Source organism: Equus caballus, chromosome 10 (genome assembly GCF_041296265.1).
Source record: "Equus caballus isolate H_3958 breed thoroughbred chromosome 10, TB-T2T, whole genome shotgun sequence".
In the NCBI taxonomy this organism is placed as follows: Eukaryota; Metazoa; Chordata; class Mammalia; order Perissodactyla; family Equidae; genus Equus; species Equus caballus.
Genome location: NC_091693.1, coordinates 18,099,486 through 18,122,741, shown reverse-complemented (window position 1 = coordinate 18,122,741; position 23,256 = coordinate 18,099,486). Strand labels below are relative to the sequence as shown.

Genomic DNA, 23,256 nt, shown 5'->3' with positions numbered 1-23,256 from the left:
GCCGGGGAAGGTGGAAGGAAAGAGCTGAGGTTAGCAAGGGCCGGCGTGGCACAAGCAAAGGACACTGGGTGTCAAGGTGGCACGATCAGAAAGAACATCCATCTGGACGTGGCTGGACGTGGATTCAAATCCCAGCTCTGCCAGGGCTTAGCTGTGCCATGTGCCTGCTGAATCTGGGCTGTTTCCCCATGTGTACACATCAGTAGAATGTAATAAAACCCTTTTTTTTTCTTTTGAGGAAGATTGGCCCTGGGCTAACATCTGCTGCCAATCCTCCTCTTTTTGCTGAGGAAGACTGGCCTTGAGCTAACATCCATGCCCATCTTCCTCTGCTTTATATGTGGGATGCCTGCCACAGCATGGCTTGCGAAGTGGTGCCATATTGGCACTCAGGATCCGAACCGGCAAACCCCGGGCCGCCGAAGCAGAACACGCGAACTTAACCGCTGTGCCACCGGGCTGGCCCCTAAAACCCATTTTTTTAAACAGTCCTACAGGCCCATAATACTTATCTTCAATTACGAAACCCAAAAAGCTCCAAAAACTCGACATTTTTCTAACTCTTTTGGCGGCAAAACCTGACCAGAACCGACGTGGCACTCTCGGGGGAAAAGACACGATTTATCCACGTCACGCAACTCTTCTTAAGTTGGCCACAGAGAGGGAGAGCGTGTGCCGTGTTGCACGCAGCGCACGCACGTCCGCATCAGCTTTCCAGAACCTGAAAAGGCCTGAATTCCGAAACACACCTGGCCCCAAACGTTTGGGGTAAAAGATGGTGGTTTTGTTAAAAATAGCGGCACAGCGGCGGCCGGACCCAAGTCTCACTTTGCGCCGGCTGTGTGGTGAGTTTGCTGTTTCTTAAATGCTTCCCACGCTGTTCTGGATGGCGATCCAGGACAAGCCTATAAATCGATATACGTGTGCGTACTTGAGCAAATACTCCCGCAGCAACGATCACGCTGACGGCATGCAATACCCGCTGATATCTGACCAGATAATGGACCAGAATGTGTAGTTTGACAGATTCTGAGTTAATCCATGTGGAGAGCTCATGGCAGGACCTGGCGGCCAGCTGGTGCATGAGAAACATCATCCATCATTATTATTACTGTCCACGTTGTTGTTGTTCATAACAGCCCAGTGAGACGGGCACTGCCCCCAGCCTCGTTTCCCAGATGGGGACACTACCTGGCCACTCAGCTGCTGAGTGGAGGGAAGTGTCTGGAAGGATGGGGCCCACACAGCCCCCTACCGACAACCAGGCAGTTCTGAGTTCTTTTTTTTTTTTTTGTGCTGAAGAAGATTGGCCCTGAGCGAACATCTGTGCCCATCTTCCTCTACTTTATATGTGGGATGCCACCACACCATGGCTTGATGAGCGGTGTATAGGTCCATACCCAGAATCCGAACCGGTGAACCCCGGGAAGCCGAGGTGGAGCACACGAACTTAACCACTTGGCCACAGGGCCAGCCCAGTTCCGAGTTCTTAACTGCTAACTGGCCATAACCAAACTCGCCGCCTGGGCAGGTGGTGACATTCACCAATATCACGTACGAGGAGGTGCTTAGAACCGGAACAGAGACTTTACAGGAATTAAAAAATGATGGCAATGAGATGAATAACGACCACAAACTAAGACTACAGGCTCCTCGCTGCTCCTGGGTCTATAAATGTAGCAACACGGACGTGATGTTTATTTGCTGGGTTCTGCATTTAACCATTTATATTATGCAAGAAAAATCGTGTGGAGTATATGAGTATAGTCCTTGTGAGAACTGAATAAAAATTACCCTAAAGAGCCTGGCACACCATAAGCGTTCCGTAAACGACAGTGACAATGACAGAGGGGGAGGAGAGAGGACAAGTGGCACTCAGGAACGGGCCCGGCCCAGCCCGGCACACAGTGGGAGCTCAGTGAATTTCTGCCTTCCCCACTCTGGGCTGTGCTCATCACCCTTGACTTCATTTTCCAGGTGGAGACGGGGGTCTGTGGGGGACGGTCTCCCCATTCCCCAGGTCACATAGCCCCTGGTCCCCAGAAGTGTCCCCTGGAACCCCTGGGCCGGCGTCTGTCTCGGCTCCCAGAACAGCTCTGCACCAGCCTGGGAGGGCCGGGGCCCAGCACCCTCACCTCCCTCTCTAGGGGCCTGCGGGCCCAGCCCGGGTGGTCCAGCAGCCATGGGCCCCCCTCCACACCACGCTGCTCTCAGTGACTGCCCCCTGCTCTCCTCCTCCAGCAAAGTGCCCAGGGGGTGGGGGACGAGTGGGACCCCTCCCCTACCTCGGACCCCGCCCACCTCGGGCAAGCTGGGCCATGACGGGAGCCACTTACCCCAGGACCTTCATAGAAGGCACTTTGGGCCTCCCCAGGGTTATCCAGGAGGTCATCACTGTCGAGCTGCAACGAGACCCGCCCCAGCCCGAGGTCAGAGGTCAGCTGGGCAGCGGGCAGCCCCACGCCTTAGAACAAAAACCAGCTCAGGGTGACATGGGAGCAAAAAGACAGAGGAGGTAGGGGGCGGGGAGGGGGCGAGGGGCACAGGAAACTCTGCTTCCAGAGAAAGAGGCCCAAAGAAAGGGGCTGGGCAGCCCGTTTAAAACCCTAGGCAGCCCCAACACTGAGTCCGAGCCTCTCCCGCCATGCCTGCCTCTCGGATCCCACCTCCACGCCGCTGCCCAAGCCGTGCCCCCTGCCTTTTGCCCGTCCTCTTTAGCAACACGTCCTTCAGGACCTGTCACATAGGCCACGTCCTCCCAGCCACCTCCCGTCCCCTCTTACTAAGTCACTCCTTTCTCTATGCAGCCCAAGACCCAGCAGGCCCCACCATGCGGGCACCTGCGCCTGTCTCCGGGGGGGCAGGGACCTGTCTGACTCCCAGGGGCGTCTTCAGAACCTAGAACAGGGCCTGGCATCCACGTCAGTGCCCGCGGAATGTGTGTCCACGGCCAAGGTCCCCCCACTTCCCTCCTCCTGCTGTTGGTACAGAACCCCCAGCTGCTGCAGCCAACGGACCCCTCGGGCTTCTGGAATCCGCCCCAAATGCCTCGACTCAGAAAACGGTACCACAACCCGCTCAGCCGCTTAGGCCCGAACCCGGGAGGCATTCCAGACGCTCCCTCGGCCTCGACATCGAAGCCGCCAGCGAGTCTAGCTGCTTCTGCATCCCAGAGCGTGGTCCCACTGCGCGCGCCTCGCACCTCCTCTGCTGCCCGCCCCGTGGCCCCGGCCATCAGCGTCCCACGCCACTTGCCTCCCCTCCACAGATCACCCCACACTCCTCCTTCCAACCAGAGGAGCTCCAGTCCCCTGCCTCTGAGGGCACCCCGGCTTAGCAACCCGCTCCTGGGGACACCACGTGATGAAGTGACCGGTCATAAAAAGCACGGAGCTTCCTCCCAGCTCTGGGCCACCTGCTCTGGGGAAGCTGGCCACCGTGTCTTGGGGACCCTCACGCAGCCCCACACAGAGGCCCACGTGCCGAGCCGCCAGCCAACAGCCAAGGGGATGAGTCATCGCAGAGGCCCGTCCTCCGGCCCCAGACAAGCCCTAGGATGACAGCGGCCCCAGGAGGAACCCCGAGCCACGACACCCACCCGGCCCTTGGGAACCGTGAGAGCGCTCTCAAAGGTCCGGAGTCACTCAGCGTTGGGATAATTTGTTAGACGGCCGTAGATGGCGGATGCACCCCTCGACTCTACAGACTTGCACGCATCCCGGCTCTGTCCCATTCTTTGGGGTGCAAATCATATGTTGCTTTCTCCTGCTTAAGAACCCAGCAGAGCCACCTGTCGCGCTCAGGATAAAACCTGAACTCCTCCATCAGGGGCTTCTAGGCCCAGGACGACCTGGTGACCCGCGTCCACTCCAGTCTCCCACCTACGCGTTTCCCCTTCAGTCCGGCCCATCGGCCTTCTTTCTGTTCCTCGAACGTGCCACGCTCTCGCCCTGCCCGGAGCACCTCCCTTTGATCCGTCAGGTTCACCTTCAATGTCACCTCCTTAGAGTGACCCACTCAGACCACAAGGAGAGGGTCTTAGGAGCCCCTGCCCCCACCCAGTCTTTTTCTTTTCAGCCGTTTTTGTTGTGCGAGTGACGTTATCATTGCTCACTGTACTCTGCACGGGGCTTTCCGCTGTCACCTGAATCAGTTACCGGCCGCATTATTTACCGGGAAACCGCGAGTGGTGTGAGGGCAGGGATCTGCCATCAGTTCTGTGCCACCCCCTGCCCCCGCCCCCCGCCGTAACCCCAACGTTCGGCTCACAGAAGGCAGGGGGCAGATGCCTACGGAATTGGGGGACATGCCTCCCAGCTCCCAACTCCACACCCCCACGCCCGGCCTCGGCTCTCACCTTCTCGGATCCATGTAGGAAGTCGTTGAGGGCCTGAGGGTCACTGAAAGAGAGAAGAGGGGAGACACTGAGGAGGTGCGGGGCGGGGGCGGGGGGCGGGGGTCAGGGGGGGAACCCGTTACTCACCAAATCACGTCCAGTAAGCATCTCCCATCCTCATCATCCATCGCCACTGGACGGGGCCGGGCGGGGGGAGGGCAAGGGAGACCAGGTTAGACGTCGGCCGTGGGCCAGGGCCCTCCCCCTCAAGGGCCATTCCTGGGGGCCAAGGCCCTGGAGGGGTCAGCTTTCTGTTCCCCCGAGTCTGTGGGCGGGGGTGGGGGTGGGGAGCAGCTCCCCACCAGGAGCCTCCTGACCAGGGACGGCTGCCTTTCCCTGGCCTCCGAGGACGATGACATCAACCGAGCCCTCGTGAGCCCCGATCACACGCAGGCCCCGTAGCCAGGGATCCACACGCCTGTCACTCATTTCATCCTCAGGGTATCCCGAGAGGTGGGTCCCGCCACCCCGACTTTGCAGATGAGCAGACGCAGGCATAGAGACCCTCATTCTCCGTCTCCCAGCTGCCGGGCGGCCTCGAACCCAGGCAGTCTGGCTCCGGAGCCCGTGCTCCTGCCACCACGCCGTCCTGCCTCGCTGCACGCAGGGCCTGGCCCCGAGTGGACTGCGGCAGGGGCGTCTGCAGATGGGCAGGTGAGGGAAGGGGCAGTGGAGGCGGCAGGAAGGGCCCCACGGCCTGGCACTGGGACCCCCGTGAAGACGCACACAGTGTGGCTCTCGAGGAAGGGGAGTGAGGCGAGGGACCAGGAGGACGGGCGCCCCAAGTCAGAGGAGCCGAGGAGGCAGGCTGAGCCGGCCGGCACGACGAGGACGAGGATGGCGCACACCTGTCGGGGGCACCCTGTGCCAGCTCTGTCCCAAATGTGAGTCCGCGTGGCCCCCGTGGGGAAGGGATGTCATCAGTCCCGTTTTCAGAGGAGGAAACTGAAGCGCTCATACTTGCGCACCCACCCCCACCATCTGACCTCAAGGATGCGGGCAGGACGCCACGAGAAAGCGGACGCGGTCCCTCAGAGGCACCAACTTAGACCCAGGGCCATGGAGTTCCAACCCTCTTTTTTGGGGGGGGTGGGGGAGGTCCTGAACCTCACTGAGAATGTGGTGACTGTCACGGATGCCCCCAAACTGCTATAACCTCACACACGCGCCCTCGGCTGGTTCACAGTCTGGAAGAGCATCCTCTTAATGCCCGTGACCTCCTCACCACCACCCAGCTCCCCCCGCCCGCGACCACTCTGTGACATAAGGGTTAGGGTCTCGGGTGACCTCTCGTGGTCGGGCAAGGGTCTGCCCTGAACGGGGCCTTGGAGAATGTGATGAGAGCGAAAGACGGTCTGGCCAGAAACAGGCACGGGACACACACACACGTGCACACACACACACACGCGCACACACGCACACGCTTGTGCCCGGGGTCGACAGGCCTGGTCTACAGGAGAGCGTGCAACACACAGAAACACGCGCATCACGCCCCCTCCCCCAGCTGGCCGTGGGGACCGTCCCCAAGGCCCTGGCTGCGTTTGGCGGTGGGGACGGCGCTCTCTCTGCCTCCGTCTCCCGGCCCCGCCTACGATTCCTCCTTCTCGGGTCGCCAGGTCTGCAGCCCTCAGGGCCCTGCGCTTCCCCACCAGCCCACGGGGACGAGGCCAGCCAGGGCGCTGCCCACTCTGGAGGGGACGGGGAGCGAGAGGCGATGGCCAGCGACCCGGGCGCCCGGGAGAGGAGGGGCTGGTGGAGGTGGCCGGGCTCCGCCAGGGACAACGGCCCCCACGTGGCATGAACGGGGCTGCTCGCCGCTTACCTGCGCTACCGACGAAGCATGAAGGGAAGGAGGGGGCGTCCACTCCAGGTCTACGCGGGGCCCCCAGCCGGGGACGTGGGGAGCGTCCTCTCGGGAGCCAGCTGCGGAGAGAGGGTGAGAGAGGCTGTGAGCGAGGGGGAGAGACGGAGCCAGAGACACAGAGAGAGACAGAGACGGAGACAGAGAGAGACAGAGACAGACGGAGAGAGACAGAGACGGAGACAGAGAGAGACAGAGACGGAGACAGAGACAGAGACAGAGAGACAGAGAGACAGAGAGAGACAGAGCGACAGAGAAACACAGAGTCAGAGACAGATGGAGAGAGACAGAGAGACAGAGACAAAGAGACAGACAGAGACAGAGATGGAGAGAGACAGAGATGGAGACAGAGACAGAGATGGAGAGAGACAGAGACAGAGACACAGAGAGAGACAGGGGCAGAGAAACAGAGAGACAGAGACAGAGAAACAGAGACGGAGAGACAGAGACAGAGAGAGACAGAGACGGAGATGGAGACAGAGAGAGACAGAGATGGAAAGACAGAGACAGAGACAGAGATGCAGACAGAGAGAGACAGAGACAAAGAGACAGAACAGAGAGACACAGACGGAGAGAGACACATAGATACAGAGACAAAGAGAGACAGAGAGGAAGAGGGAGACAGAGACTCAGAGACAGAGAACAAGAGAGACAGAGACACACAGAGACAGAGACAGATGAGAGAGACACACAGATACAGAGACAAAGGGAGACAGAGACTCAGAGAGAGACAGAGACAGAGAGAGGGGGAAGGGTTGAAGAGACGAGGTTCACGGGGAAGTGGGAAAGCAGAGGTCAGACACAAGTGTAAAGCCACATAAACACCACGAGACGTTGTCCCGTACACGATATGCACACACATCACACGCTGTCCTGTGGGAGATGGCGTTATTCCACAGCACTTACTGGCATTTCCATCTAACATAACGGTCGCTGTCCCTTGTTCGGGTCCCCATGTTCTGTGAAGTCGCCGTGAACCCCCAGGACGAGCACCGCGCCACCGAAACCCCGCGTTAGGCTCCAGAGAGCCTCTGGCGACATTTCCATCAGCCCTTGGTTACCCTTTCTGCGCAAAGACATCATCCGGCAGACACTGTTGCCTTTTCGCGGGGAGCGCACAGCCGACAGCGGAGCCTCACGCAAGCCTCGCATCTCCTCCACCGACCACCACGCCCTGCCCGCGAGTACGGACGCCGGGCCGCCCTCGGGGGCCACGCGGGGAGTCATTCACGACAGTGAAATCACCAACAAAAAGCACAAACTGCAAAAAACGTGGCCCTAAAGAAGCCACAAAAAGGACACTTGTTTACAGCGCGAGAGCCGAGACGAGAAGGCAGAGCGGCGCCCAGGCAACCTCGGCGGGAGCGTGAGCTCCGGACGACTCCGACTTTCCTCCGCGCTGCTCGCTTCCGCGGGCGGCCAGGACAGCACTGGGGCTGCCGATTTCCGGGTTACGAATGTTAGCAAGTACGCGAACCCGCAAATACGGAATCCGCAAAGGACGAGGATGGACCACAATGAGGATAACGATGCGTCACACAGACCGCAGGCCCACTGTGTGCCGGCCACTGGTTTTAACCACTCTACACGTGTTAACCCATCTCACTTTCTCTAAATCCCCATAAGGCAGGTACTTTTATTAGCCCCACTCTGCAGATGAGGAAACTGAGGCTCAGAATGGCTAGCAACATGCCCAAGTTCCCTCAGCTGGTGAGTGGCCAGGCCGGGATCTGAGCCAAGGCAGGGTAACCCCAGAATCCCCACCCTTAACCACCATCCCACACACAAGGTCCTCTCATTATATTGTTCCTCTTTTTTTTTTTTTTGGTGAGGAAGATTCGCCCTGAGCTAACACCTGTGCCCACCTTCCTCTGCTTTTTCTATGCAGGATGCCTCCACAGCATGGCTTGGTGAGCGGTATGTAGGTCCACACCTGGGATCCGAACCCTTGAACCTGGGCCGCCAAAGCAGAGCACACAGAACTTTAACCGCTCGGCCACGGGGCCAGACCCTATATCGTTCCTCTTTCAAAATCTGAAGCAAATATGGTAAAAATGTCCAGATGAAGCTGGGTGACGGCATGCAGGCCTTTGTTATCATATTATAAATGCTTGGAATAGTTCAGATTGCAAAAAGCGATGAAGAGAGCGGCACGAAACAGGGAGGAGGAACTGGGAGCATCAAGCGGCTTCCTCTTCCTCTCGAGCCCCGGGCCCTGGAAAGAGCTCGAAAGCCTCTGTCACGACACCGGGGAACGTGGTCTCCCGTCCCATCCAGGACCCAGGTGCCCAGAGCTCCCGGCCTGGAGGGCGGCTCTGAGAGGGCAGCCAGCTTCCGGCTGGTTCTCCGCTCCTCCTGCCTTCAGTGTCGGGGTGGTGGCCCCAGCCCTGCAAACTCTGGACCCGCAGAACGAGAGCCGGGAGGGGCTGCTTCCTGGACAGGCTTCTCCAACGGGGTCCGCAGTGGACGTCCAGCGGGTGGCTCCAGACTCCTCCGTGAGAAGCTTTGATTTGTGTGTTTTCGTTCCGCTGGTGACAGCAGAGAAATAAAGCCAGGAGAGGGAACTATTCTACATCGAGATGGGCTGTCAGTTACACGAGCATTTAAAATGTAGCTCAGGGCCCGTCTTCCTCAGCAAAAAGAGGAGGATTGGCGGCAGATGTTAGCTCAGGGCTAATCTTCCTCAGGGGGAAAAAAAAAAACCCTAAAAATTAAATCCTCATCTTCGAGCGGTGGGGGAGAGGGGGTGTCACACTCTGAAACAGAAAGGCTAAATGTTGACAACTGTCGAAGCTGTGTGATCGGTACCTGGGGGCTTCATCACCGCGTTCTAGGTACTTTGTAGATTTTTGAAAGTTTCCATAATCAAGAGAGAGGAATACATCAATGATCGGCAGGCCTGGGGCTCCCCCAAGATGGGTCCCCCTGTTCGGGCACCTGGGGTGGCATCTATGTCTCCCATCGGGTTGGTGTCAGGAGGCCCAGGTGACAGTCCTAGGGTTGGAGCCAGGCGTTCAAATCCTTCTCCGCCACGCACAGGCTGGGTGACCTTGGGCGACTGACTCTGCCTCTCTGGGCCGCAGTGTGCTGACCTGTAAAATGGGCATAATCACAGCCCCAACTTCCCATGCGGGCGAGAGGCCCTTGGAAAAGGATCTGGCCTGTGGTTTGCGCACAATGGGTGCTGGTACCGATATGATTCTGCAGCGAGGACGGCGACACATTGCCGGCGGAGGAGAAAAGGTCAGAGATGCCACAGCCTCTGCCCCCCGGGCCTCACACTGACTCTCAGGACCCGGGTCTGACAGGGCGGCAGCCAGCAGACGGGCCAGGGCTGCTGCGTGTGCAGCAACGCGGCCGAGTCGCAGCAGCGACACCATGAAGCTGCCATTAAAAGGCGGCCCGTGAGCACCCCGGGTGGGCATCGGGCACAGCTGGACGAGCGGAGCCCTTTGCTGGAGGCACTGGGGCCTTGGGGTGGGGCACGGGTCAGGGCCGGCTTGGCAGCCCGGGGGCGGGGTTCCCATCCCAGGGCTGCCGCTTCGGAGCTGTGTGCCCTGTGACCAGTTACGTATCCCTCTGTGCCTCAGTTTCCCCATCTGGAAGATGGGGATAACAGACTGCATCCCGCCCCACAGGGCTGTCATTCACAAACACCTGGGATCCTCACGTGTCGTGAAGTGCTTGCTAAGTGATTGATGCTGCTGCAATCATGGTAACCGCCATTGTGAACGTCACCTTGGGTGACAACTGCCAAAGTCCTCTGGCCACAGGACAGCCGGGGGGGAGAGCAGCCCCCAGACCCCAGCTCCTCCACCGCCTGCTGTTTGCCACGTGTCGCCCTGGAGCACGTCTGGAAAGGTTTATGAATCATCAGCTTCACACCGCCAGGCACCAAAGGCTCCTTGAAGCTAAGAATTGTGATTAAAATTCAGGGAGTAGGGACAGGCCTGGCGGTGCAGTGGTTAAGTCCACACGTTCTGCTTCAGTGGCCTGGGGTTTGCCAGTTCAGATCCCAGGCACGGACCTACACACAGCTCATCAAGCCATGCTGTGGCAGGCGTCCCACATATAAAGTAGAGGAAGATAGGCACAGATGTTAGCTCAGGGCCAGTCTTCCTCAGCAAAAAAAAAAAAAAATCAAGGTGTAATAATGGCATTATGTTCTTTTTTTTTTTTCTTTAGCGTTCTTACTTTTTACAAATGCCTCCTGAAATCTTCAGGGCTGAAAGGATAAAACGTCTGCATCTTACCGCAAAATACTCCAGTGTGGGCGTTCGGGGGGACACAGATCTGTGCTGTCCTGTACGACAGCCACGAGCCGCACGCGGGTCTGCACATTTAAGCTGAAGTGAATCGAGCGAAATCAGAGCAAAGGACTTGAATAGATGTTTCTCCAGAGAGGACACACGAGTGGCCCTAAGTGCCCGACAAGACGCTCGGCCTCGCTGGTCATTAGGGAAACACAACTGAAACCCCTGACACCACCGCCCCCGCCGCAGGCACGGCTGCTGTCAAAACACCAGAGAAGCGTTGCTGAGGATGTGGAGGAGCTGGGAGCCCCGCGCGCGGCCGGTGGGAACGCAAGACGCTGCAGCTGCTGGGGAAGACAGTTTCGCAGTTCCTCAAAAAAATTAAAAATAGGATGACTGTAGGATCCGGCCGTTCCACTTGCGGGTATAGACACAAAAGAATTGAAAGCAGGATCTCAAAGAGATATTGGAACACTCACGCTCGCAGTGGCATCATTCACAAGAGCCGAAAGGTGGAAGCCATTCAAAGGTCCGTCGGGGGATGAGGGGGTAAGAAAGACATCTACGCACAAGGGAAGATTACTCAGGAAGGAAATTCTTCTTCTTTTTTTTGCTGAGGAAGACTGGCCCTGAGTTAACATCCGTGCCCGTCTTCCTCTACTTTATACGTGGGACGCCTACCACAGCATGGCTTGCCAAGTGGTGCCATGTCCACACCCGGGATCCGAACCTGTGAACCCCAGGCCACGGAAGTGGAACATGCACACATAACCAATGTGCCACCAGGCCGGCCCCAGGAAGGAAATTCTGACACAGGCTACAGCAGGGGTAACCCTGGACGACATCACGCTAAGTGAAACGAGCCAGTCCCCAAAAAGATACACACTACACGAGTCCCCTTATGAGGTACAGAGGGACGGAGGGCAGGCGGCTGGCCGCCGGGGGACATGGGGACGCGGGGCTGTGGGCTCACGGGCGCCGAGTTTCAGTTCTGCAAGATGAAGGGGGTTCTGGAGACGGGTGGTGGGGACGTGAAGGTACTTATGCAGCTCGACCGTGAGCGGAAAAGCGGCTAAGGCGGCCGACTTGACGTTACGTGTGTTTCACCGCAATAAAATAATGGAATATACAGACAATCAGGGACAGCAGAGCTTTCAATAAAAAATGCACGAAGAAAGGAGAGGAAATGGAACACACAGTTCCCAGGCCACATTCCAAGCGCTCGACTGCCACTGGGGGCCGGAGGCTGCGGGCGGGGCTGGTCTGCAGAACAACAGATGGCTGGAGCCTGGGGAGTCGGTGGGCAGAGGGGTCCCCGTCTTACTATGCTATTTGGTGCACATTTGGAATTTGCCACAATAAAAAGTTTTTACTTAAAAAAATACTTTAGGGGCCGGCCTGGTGACACAGTGGTTAAGTACACGTGTTCCGATTTGGCGGTCTGGGGTTCGCCAGTTCAGATCCCGGGTGCAGACACGGCACTGCTTGGCAAAAGCCATGCTGTGGTAGGCGTCCCACATATAAAGCGTTGGAAGATGGGCACGGATGTTAGCTCAGGGCCAGTCTTCCTCAGCAAAAAAAAAAAAGAAGAAGAAGAGGATTGGCAGCAGTTAGCTCAGGGCTAATCTTCCTCAAAAAAAAAAGAGGGGATGTGTGCACAGGGCCACAGCCGACCCGCGAAGGGCACACACGTGGCAGGAAGCGAGCGCTGGGTACGGTGAGCCACTGAGATCCGGCGTCCCTTGTCACCGCGCATCCCTGATGCACCTGGAAGCGCTCACACCGCCCCGGTCCTTCCTGGGTCCCAGGCCGGTGCCCACGCTGTCCCCATTGGTCCTCCCGCTCCCAGGAACACAGGAACAACGCTGCCCCCCCGTTTCCCAGCTTGGGGAACAGGGCCTCAGGGGGCTCCGTGCCACCCTTCGTCCTCAGACCCCGCGAGCCTGAAGCCCCCTCCTCCTCGTCCTCCTTCGCGGCCTCCGTGCTATAAAAAGCCGGCAGCGCCAGGCCTGCAACCCGGAGCCGGCTCAGAGAACGGCCCTGACGCCACAAGGACACAGCGTCCTTCCAGGACCCCGTGCGCATTCTTCCCGCGCTCGTAATGCAGCCGCGGTTCTGCGCTGTCATCGGGAGCCGCGGGGACGCCAGCCCGCCCGCCGGGCCGGGAAGCACGGGTCCCCTCGAGCCTCCCCGACGGCCTCCCCTCCGTCTCCCGGCGCGAATCTTAGTGACTCTCGGGTGACTCGCAAGCGATCAAAACGAACGTCGGGGCAGCCGGGTCCCTGGGGGAGGGGGACACGCCAGGACGAGGACACGAGGCGGAAAGGCTGCTGTGGCTTTTTCGGGTCCCCCCCCTCGCCCCAGCCTCCTCCCGCCTCGCTCAGAGCCCGACGGGCCGACTCCGCGTTGTAAACACAGGCCGTGTGAGTCAGGCTCTTTCCAGCCACGGGTCACGCCTGGGAGGGTTGTGAAATCAAATTAGCGGGGTGTGACCAGAATTGTTATTTTCCACATTAAACAGTATAGAAACGTGGAACGAAAGCGGATGGAAGACAGTACAAGGCATCGGGCAGGGTGAGCGTCAGCATCGGATCGTGAAACTGGTCTCAACGGCGGGGGGGGGCGGTCTGCACACAGCCTCATTTCCCGCTGTGGGTTGTGGTCAAGATGGCTTTGAAACAATGGGACTGAGCCAGCGGCTCTCCTGTCCCCTTCAGCAGAAGTTCACATACCCAGGCTTCCTTGCAGCGAGGGAGCCACAGTTCTGCATATAGCAAAACCCAAAGGGTACAGACTTGGGTTCTGCTCAAGGACATTTTCGGGGGAGATGGTAGGGGACTTTGAGAAAGTTTTCCTTCCAGAATATCAGGACGGAGCTTCTCTGGGAGAAAGTCTTTTGCTGCCCACTTCCAGCTTTGAATACAGTTGCGATGGCTGGGGCTGTGACAGCCATTTTGCAACCATGAGGCAACAAACACGAGGCAGACAAGCCCACTTGCAGAGGCCGAGTGTTGAAAGGAGAGAAAAAGGGTTGGGTTCTTACCAACTCATTCTGGGCTGCCTGCCCCCGACTTCTTAATCCTTACAGTTTAAGCCACTGTTAGGTTTTCTATTATTTTGCAGGCAAACGCAACTGGACAACAATGAGCTTGCGTGTCTAGATACCTTTGCAACCCGTGGCAAGGACCCTCACAGCCTCCCAGGGGTCCATGAAGGAGAAGAGAGGCCCAGCAAGACGGGAGGCGGCTGACGGGAAGGGGATCTGGAAAAAAGACCACTGCGGTCGATCACAAAAGTGGACAGAAATTCTCCCCCTGGTCCCACACTCTTTGCAGCTCCTCCCATCCAGACATGGGGTCTGCCACCCCACCTCTTGAACCCGGGCCGGCCTTCTGACTTGCCCTGGCCAGCGGAAGGTGGCGGAAGTGACGTTGTGTGTGTCTGAGCTACGCTTCCGCTCTGCCTGGCTGCCATGTGAGGAAGCCCCGGGCCGGCCCATTGGAAGGTGAGAGGCATGTGCACGTCACCTCCATCGTCCCGCTCACAGCCAGCCGAGCCCTCGGAGCAGAGCCACGGGGCTGACCGACGGCCGACCACTGACCCCCGGCCAGGACCAGACGCACCGGCTGCACCCAAACTCCGACCACGAGGACGATGTGTCTGTTCCAACGCACTGTGGCGCACGGCCTTCCCCAAATCCGGCCGTGACAACGTCTCCCGGCCCCCGTGACCTTCCAGCATGCGGTCTCGCTCCGCGCCTGGCGTCGAGGGGAGTCTGTGAGGACTCCAATCAGGGCCGACTCCAGGCCACACGGCAAGAGGGGCTCTGGCGGGTACCCCGGCTCCGAGTCATCCCGGCCCAGGGGCCCAGCACGGGTGTGACGAGCCTGCAGCCCCCGGGCTGGCCCCGCCGAGACCCCAGACTCTGTGCAACAGAGACCCAATTCTCGACCCACCAAACCCACGAGCGTCCCACAATCGCTCCTTGAATCGGCGACACTTGGGGGCAACTTGTCAACCAGCAACAGCCTCTAAGTTTGGGGTCATCGGTTACGCGGCCGCAGCCGACGGACGCAGCGCCACCCCCGAGACAACGGAGCCCCCTCGGCCTCATACTCTGACTCGCCCCAGTGTCCCGACTCCCGCCTCGTCTCCGCACCCAGGATTCCTGCCCAAACCCAGGCCGCGCCCCTTTCTCTTTCCCGCCACCCCCACCCCGCAGGCCACACCCAGCTTGCTCCCCGCTGACGCCCCCCTCCCTCACTGATGGGGGATCAAGGCCACGCCAAGCCCCCCAGCGCCCCACCTGCCGCTCTCAACCTCAGGGGACACCCCACGCCCCAGCGACCGGCACAACGGGGGGCCCACAGGACCTGTCTGCACCACACCGGGCACCACCTGACTGGGGCCCTGCTCTATGGCTCGCTCTGAATTTTGAATGTCGTCGCTACATCCACCCGTCAGCCACCGACTGGCAAGGGTCGCTCAGCACCTCCTGCATCCTGGTCCCAGGCCGGGCGCCGAGATACAGCAGCACGGATGTCAACCGCCACGGAGCTCAGGTCCACCGGCAAAAACATCAACCAGGGGGCCAGCCTGGGGGCAGAGCAGTTAAGTTCGCATGCTCGGCTTCGGAGGCCCAGGGTTTGCAGGTTCGGATCCCAGGTGCTGACCTACACAGCGCTCATCAAGCCATGCAGCGGCAGCGTCCCACATACAAAATAGAGGAAGACGGGCACAGATGTTAGCTCAGGGCCAATCTTCCTCAGCAAAAAAAAAAAAAAAAAATTCAAACAAGCGACCACATAAAGCCTGCCTCCTCCTGGCCAAGCTCCCTTGGTCTCTGCTCCTCCACACCAACCCCCTTCCTCGCTGGCCACTGGCTGACCGGCCCAACCACAAGACCGATCCCCAGACGGCTGGAGTTTGGAAGGCCGTCCGTCTGAGGCGGCCCGGCTCTGTCCCCGACGCCCTCAGCTGCCACCACCTCCTGCTTCCTCGTCCTCTTCGTCCCGACAGCCAAGGTTTGCTGAGCCCTCACTAGGGGTCGGGGCGGCTCCGAGGGCCCCGTCCCCCGTCCCTTCATCCCCACACACACGCTCTGCGGCAGGTGCACCATCCCCACACCGTCCCATAGCCGGGGAAACTGAGGCAGACCAAGCGGCTCGGGAACTCGCCCGAGGTCACCCCGTCAGCAGTACGGCAGAGCCGGGACCGGAACCCAGGCTGAGCGGCTCCCGGGAACCACACGGCCGTGCCCCCGACCCCAGCCCAGCGCTGCCTCCTGCGCATCCCCACCTTCCTCCGGGAGCCACACGGGTCCCCTCCCCTCACGCCGCCCTGACCCGCCACGCAGAAGTGAGTTCATTTCCCACCCGCCAACCGGGCGACGCCTTCCCACCACGGATGCGACGCACCGCGGGCTAGAAGTCCCGCTCTCATGATGCATGACCGAGGCGTCTGTAGGGTGACGAATGGTGGCCCCGCCACAGATGAAAAGGGACATCCGCCACCCGGAACGGGGAGGCATTCCTGATCTGGAGACAAAGGGTCTTGGCGGATGTCATTAAGGATCTCGGGGCGAGATCAGCCTGAATTACCCGGGGGATGGGGGGGACCCTAAATCCAATGACCAGGGGCCTTTAAGGGGACAGGAGAGAGGATGCAAAGGAGAGAGGGCCGTGTGACAACGCAGACGGAGACAGGAGCGATGCGGCCACAGGCCAAGGGACGCCTGGAGCCACCAGAAGCTGGGAGAGGCAAAGGAGGATTCGTCCCGAGGGCCTCCAGAGACAGCACGACTCCAAGTGCCCAGGAGGCCCTGGCCAACACCTCGATTTTGGACTTCTGGCCTCCAGAATTGTGAGAGAATAAATTTTTATTATTTTAAGCCACCACGTTTGTTGTATTTGTTACGGCAGCCACAGGTAACTAATACAGCACGTAAATTTATAAGATAGACACGTGGACTCTGTCCTGGGTATGTAATATATATACCAACCACCACGTACAGTTGCACAGGTTGTGCACTGCACAAAGCGATCCAATAATGCAGACGAGCGGGGCCTCAAATCCAGCCCAGGCTCTGCTCCCAAGAGCGAGACCCCAGAGAAGGGCAACGTCCACTTGGAGAAAGGACTCGCTTCTCCTAATTCACACAAAGGACACTCTGGGACTGCGCCCTCAGAGGAGGCTGCTTTCTCGATTCCATGCAAAGGCCCGGAAGAGCTAGGTGCACCCTGGATATATGGCCACTGGCATGCTATGTCCATGTCAAAGAAAAGGAAAACAGGGAAAAAATGTTGATTCCCCACCCACTCCCACCCCTTTTGGGGAAGATAAAGTGCAATTTGAAGAGAATTCCAATCCACGCCATCTTTATTTCCAGTGACCTTCAGAGTTCTAAAATCACCGAATCAGCTTTGCGACATAAAAACGCGCCCTATAAACTTGCATCGCTCATAAGGCGACAGCGTCCAGCTCCTACGAGCCTCAGTTGTGCAGGTGGCTCCACCCTGGGAATGTCTGGCGCATTCTCTCACGTTTTGTGGTTCCCCACTGTCCTCAACGCAGCCGTCACGCTGTGGGCTAAGCGGGAAAATCGGGTCCCTCAGGGTTTGGGGTTTTTTTAACGCGGGTTTGTAAACCACAGGGAGACTCGGAGAAGAGTGAGACAGCCATGGCGGTGAAGGGAACAAGAGCAGTGACGACGCGGCCTGGACACGGCCTCCCGGGCACCAGGTGGCACAGAAAGCTCTGGGTCGGGACAACACAGCGCAAAGAGCAAGGGGATCGACAGCCACACTCACCCTTGGGCCCCTGGCTGAGCCGGCGCCAGGATCCCCCCGAGGGCTCGGGCTCGTCAGACGGAGACCGGATTTCAGACTCCGAGGGCTGGAGGCCCAGGCATCTGCATCTGGAACGAGGTCCTGGGGGCAGGGGACACTGAGGCTGCCGGTGCACCCACCACACTTGGAGAATCGCTGCTCTAGAAGCTTCCGGCTCCTCTGCTTTCCTTCTGGGGCTCTCGCTCTCTCGTCAAACACAAGCCGCCCGTCCCCAGCCAGCGTCACAGGGTCCTCCTCTCGGGGGCTCAGGAGGGCTGAGGAAGTCGCCCAGGGTCCAACGGGCTCCTCCCAGCCTGACTTTCGGGTCAAGAGAACTCAGATTTGGTTTCATTCGGCAAGGTTATCACCCAAGAGGATGAATCGTAATGACTGTACGTTCTCACCCCTTTGCCAGAAACTTCCTTTCTCAGCCTCCTTTTGCAGCTAAATGTGGACATGGGAAAGATTTTTACATTTGGATAAAAAGACAGAGTCTTACACTGGGAGGATTAGTTGCTCCTGCTTGCAAGACTGATGTGAAGCATGGTGACAATGGCCGGTGCCACAGCAGCCATTTTGCACTCCTGAGGGGGAAAGTCAAGAGAATCCAAGAGACACAGACCCAGTGGCCCGGCAACACTGTACTGCTGAACGCCCCTAGAATGGCCTTCTACTAGATGCCTTGTTCCAGAAGAGAATGAAAAACCTGGATAAATAAGGTTAAACATGCACCTACTCCATGAGCCAGCAATTCCACTCCAAGGTATTGACTTAACAGAAGTGAAAAGTAAGCCTTTTGTACAAAAACTTTCACATCGGCTTTATTCCCAAAACCCCAAATTGGAAAGAGCGCTGATGTCCAGCAACTAGTAAATTGGCAAAGAAATTGTGTTACAGCCACATGATGGAACTCAGCTCAACCATGAAAGGGAATAAGCTGCTGCTCCACGCAACATGGATTTCCTCTCCAAGGCGTCAGGCCAGCAAAGGAAAACACGCAAGAGACCACCCGCCGTGCGATCGCCTGTATGGAAAGTTCCGGTGAAACCAATGGAAAAAAACCAGAGGGGTGGCTGCCTCAGGGGGTGGGAGGAGGGAAGCGGGAGGGAGCTGAGCGCTGACTAGGAGGGAGCACACGGACTCTGCCGGGATGATGGACACGTTCCGCGTCTGGATCCGAGAGGTGATGACGTCGGTAATGTTGTCAAAACTCCTCAGGCTGGGCGCCCAAGACCCGAGCATCGTTATGGGACATGAACAGACCCCAGGAGAGCCCAGCGCGAGCGGGGAAAACAAAAATCTACATGATCGATTGATCCTTGTTATTTGCAGTAGTTGCGTTCTATAGAGCTGCCGCGAACGCTGAATTAGGGAATAACGAATCACTGCTCCTGGGGGATTAGAGCTGCCTATGAGCCTCTGGTCGCGACATTTTCTTTTTTGTTTTTGGAAGATTAGTCCTGAGCAAACATCTGCCGCCAATCCTCCTCTTTTTGCTGAGGAAGACTGGCCCTCAGATAACATCACACCCATCTTCCTCTACTTTATACGTGGTACGCCTACCACAGCATGGCTTACCAAGTGGTGCCATGTCCACACCCAGGATCCGAACCCGCAAACCCCAGGCCGCAGAAGCCGAATGTGCACACTTAACTGCTGCGCCACCAGGCCGGCCCCTTGGGGGGCCTTTTAAACAGATAAAACCCCCATAAAAAGCACAAAAATGTGAACAACGTGGCACTAAGACCAGGGGAAAGACACTCATTCCCAGGATGAAATGAGTAGGCAGAGGGTCGCCTGGTTTGACCTCACGGGCAGCAGCACAGAGGGCAGCTCAGATTCTTCACGCGCTCTGCACGCATCCACGAATGACCGGGATGGCACTGCGAGCCCTGATTTGGGGGTGACAAAGAAGTTTTAGCAGGGAGATGAATTCACAAATATGGCATGACAGAATAATGAGAACCGACTGCCTAGGAAGAACATCTATCAAGATTAGAACACATTTGGCACCAGCCTGGTGGCGCAGTGGTTAAGTGCGCACGTTCTGCTTCGGCGGCCCAGGGCTCACCGGTTCAGATCCCGGGTGTGGACATGGCACTGCTTGGCAAGCCATGCTGTGGTAGGCGTCCCACATAGAAAGTAGAGGAAGATGGGCACGGATGTTAGCTCAGGGCCAGTCTTCCTCAGCAAAAAAAAAAAAGAAAGAAAGAAAAAGAAAGCAGATGAGTGGTTGCGGGGGGCTGGGGGAGGAAGGAATTCAAAGTGGCTACTCACGGGCACAGAGTTTCTTCTTTGTGTGAGGAAAATGTTCTGCAACTAGATAGTGGTGATGGTTGCACAACTCTGTGACTACGAAAGATCATTGAATTATACACTTCAGATAGACAAATTTTATGGTATGTGGATTTTATGGTGTGTGAATTATATGTCAATAAAGATGTTATTAAAAAAAGAACAAAGGTGCTCTTTACACGCTGATGTGGAGGATCTCCCAGCTGAGGACTCCGTGGAGAAGTGCGACGCAACAGTGTGTCTAAATGTTACCGTCGGCTTACAAAGAGGGTGGAGGAGAAATGGGAACACACACTGCAAATGCCTTTGTTGCGTCTACAGGACCTCGAGAAGGGTGGATCCGGCATTAGACACACCGACTAGGGGGATCTGGCAGGTGGGAACAAGGATGGCAGGGGACCTCTCGTCGTAGATTTTTCAAAATATTTTTTGGTTTTTTTCAGCCACGTGAATACATTAACCATTCCGAAAAGTAAATTAAAAAAATATATTTATTGGGGCCAGCCCAGTGGCGCAGCGGTTAAGTTCGCACTCCACTTCGGTGGCCTGGGTGTGGACGCGGCACCGCTCAGCAGCCATGCTGTGGCGGCGTCCCATAAACAGAATAGAGGAGGATTGGCACAGATGTGAGCTCAGGGCCAATCTTCCTCACCAAAAAAAAAAAAAAGCTAAAAAAAGAAACCTGAGCACCTGCTGGCGTTGAGTCAACCTTCCTCCCCAACCTTCCACAGCAGAAACATACTTCGCCCCGGGTTGAGCACACGCCTTTCAGTTCTGCCCAACCTCCCATCAGAGTGGCCGCCTTCCAGAACAGGCTGACCTCGATGACCCTGGGACACCGAGCTTCCTCCTGGCAGGGCAGTGGGGACCGGAGGGGAAGGGGGCCAGGGAGGCGGGTCAGATAGGGAGCGAGGGCAGCAGGGGCCCGGGTTGCTGCTGAGGGTCCAGAACCGGGGGGGTCTCGGGGGTTCTGCCCCATCGGAGAGGAGGATGGACGCAGGAGGGAGGGACCCAGGGGGGAGGCGACGGGGCCAGGGGATGAGGGGAAAAGGGGTCATGTTCTCGATTTAACTTGACTCATCTTCGGGGTCATGTTCTCGATTTAACTTGACTCATCTTCACAAAAGAAACGGGACATAAAAAAGTGCTCGGCAAGAAACAGAAAGATTAAAGAGAATCAACTACAGACACGATTCCATTTATACAAAACGTCCAGAAAAGTAAATGCAGAGACAGGAGCAGGGGAGCGGGCGCCAGGGGCCGGCGGGCGGCGGAAGGAGGAGCGACTGCCCAATGGGGATGGCGTTCCTTTTGGGCGAATGAGAATGTTCTAGATAGACTGTTGTCGCGAGCGCCACGGGGCCGATCCCGACTCCTAGGACCCCGTGGACAGCGGAGCGGAGCCTGCCCGGTCTTTCTGCGCCATCCTCTCCCCTTCCGGCCTCCATCAGACAGGGCTCCATTCTATTCACAGGGTTTTCATGGCCAGTTTTTTTTGGAAGTGGGTGGCCAGGTCCCTCTTCCTGGTCAGTCTTAGTCTGGAAGCTCCACTGAAACCTGTCACCATGGGGGACCCTGCTGGTGTGTTAAACACCGGGGGCACAGCTTTCAGCATCGCAGCCCCCACAGTGTGACAACCGACAGATAGACGGTGCTCAGGGTCCCTGACTGGGAAATGAACCCGGGCTGTAGCAGCTCACCACTAGACTGCCAGGGCCAGCTTTTGGATATCTATCCATCCATTTATCCATCTATCCATCCATCCATCCATCCATCCATCCATCCATCCATCCATCCATCTATCCATCCATCTATCTATCCGTCCATGTCCAACCATCCGTCCATCCATCCCTCCATCCGTCCATGTCCATCCGTCCATCCATCCGTCCATGTCCATCCGTCCATCCATCCATCCATACATCCATCCAACCATCCATCCGTCCATGTCCATCCATCCATCCATCCATCCATCCGTCCATCCGTCCATCCATCCATCCGTCCATCCATCCGTCTATCCATCCATCCGTCTATCCATCCACTCATCCTTCCACCCATCCGTCCACCCATCCGTCCATCCGTCCGTCCGTCCGTCCGTCCATCCGTCCATCCATCCATCCATCTATCCGTCCACCCATCCTTCCACCCATCCATCCACCCATCCTTCCACCCATCCGTCCCTCCACCCATCCATCCACCCATCCTTCCACCCATCCGTCCGTCCATCCGTCCATCCATCCATCCGTCCATCCGTCCATGTCCATCCATCCGTCCATCCATCTGTCCGTCCATTCGTCCATCCGTCCATCCATCCATCCATCCATACATCCATCCATCCGTCCATGTCCATCCATCCATCCATCCATCCGTCCATCCATCCATCCATCCGTCCATGTCCATCCATCCATCCGTCCATCCATCCATCCATCCATCCGTCCATCCATCCGTCTATCCATCCATCCATCTATCCATCCACTCATCCTTCCACCCATCCTTCCACCCATCCGTCCACCCATCCGTCCACCCATCCATCCGTCCATCCGTCCGTCCATCCACCTGTCCATCCGTCCATCCGTCCATCCATCCATCTATCCATCCACCCATCCTCCCACCCATCCTTTCACCCATCCATCCATCCATTCCTCCATCCATCTATCCATCCATCCCTCCATCCATCCATCCACCCGTCCGTCCATCCATCCGTCCGTCCATCCATCCATCTATCCATCCATCCATCTATCCATCTATCTATCTATCCATCTATCCATCCGTCCATCCGTCCATCAGTCCATCTCTCTGTCTCTCGACAGTCAGGTAGAAAGCTGGAAAGAGGCAATGCTTGCACGTCGTCAGTGTACAAAAAGCCACTGAATCGTACGCTTGATTTAAAATGGTTCATTTTATGTACGTGAATTTCAAAAACAGAAAATAACGTCAAGGTAAGCAGAAAATAAATATAAAGTTGACGGTTCCATTCCTATTATAAGCTCTTTCTAGACCATATGAAAAAGCAAAATGTGGGATGGTTTCAGCAAAACTGGCCAAAGGTTGGCTGAAACTTTTAAGTATCAAGAACATTATTCAGGGGCCGGCCCTGTGGCCGAGTGGTCAAGTTTGCGCACTCCACAGCGGTGGCCCAGGGTCTCGCCGGATCAAATCCTGGGCACAGACATGGCACCGCTCATCAGGCCACGGTGAGGTGGTGTCCCACATGCCACAACTAGAAGGACCCGCAACTAAAAATATATACAGCTATGTACTGGGGGGATTTGGGGAGAAAAAGCAGAAAAAAAAAAAGATTGGAACAGATGTTAGCTCAGGTGCCAATCTTTTTAAAAAAAAAAATTATTCAAAATATAGACTTTAGCTCTTATTATGAACGACGACCATTGATAAACAGAATGTGACTTTAAACCTTGAGTTTTCATCTTCCTCGCCTGCTGTAAACTTACATTAAATGAGCGTTTCCCCATGAGCCCGAGTGCGGCCGTGCACGCGTGACCTTGACGACAAACAGATGGGGGTCAGGGCCCCGGACTGTGGGACCCGACCTCCTGGGTCCAAATCCCACCTCCGCCACTCAATGGGTGTGTGACCAGGGGCGGGTCACTCCAACCTCCTCATGCC

General features: G+C 57.3%; 1 protein-coding gene across 4 annotated transcripts in view; it reads right to left on the bottom strand.

Moving 5' to 3' along the window:
* BICRA (BRD4 interacting chromatin remodeling complex associated protein) overlaps positions 1-23,256 on the bottom strand; it is a 77,911-nt gene that overhangs the window by 18,053 nt on the left and 36,602 nt on the right. For all 4 annotated transcript variants that reach the window (XM_023650007.2, XM_070223117.1, XM_070223118.1 and 1 more), the window contains exons 2-5: positions 6,219-6,319; positions 4,484-4,529; positions 4,358-4,400; positions 2,337-2,402 (exon numbers count right to left, since the gene is read on the bottom strand). In XM_023650007.2, the coding sequence (XP_023505775.2) occupies positions 2,337-2,402; positions 4,358-4,400; positions 4,484-4,524 (150 nt within the window). In that variant the 5' untranslated portion in view covers positions 4,525-4,529; positions 6,219-6,319. The remainder of the gene's footprint in view (positions 1-2,336; positions 2,403-4,357; positions 4,401-4,483; positions 4,530-6,218; positions 6,320-23,256) is intronic.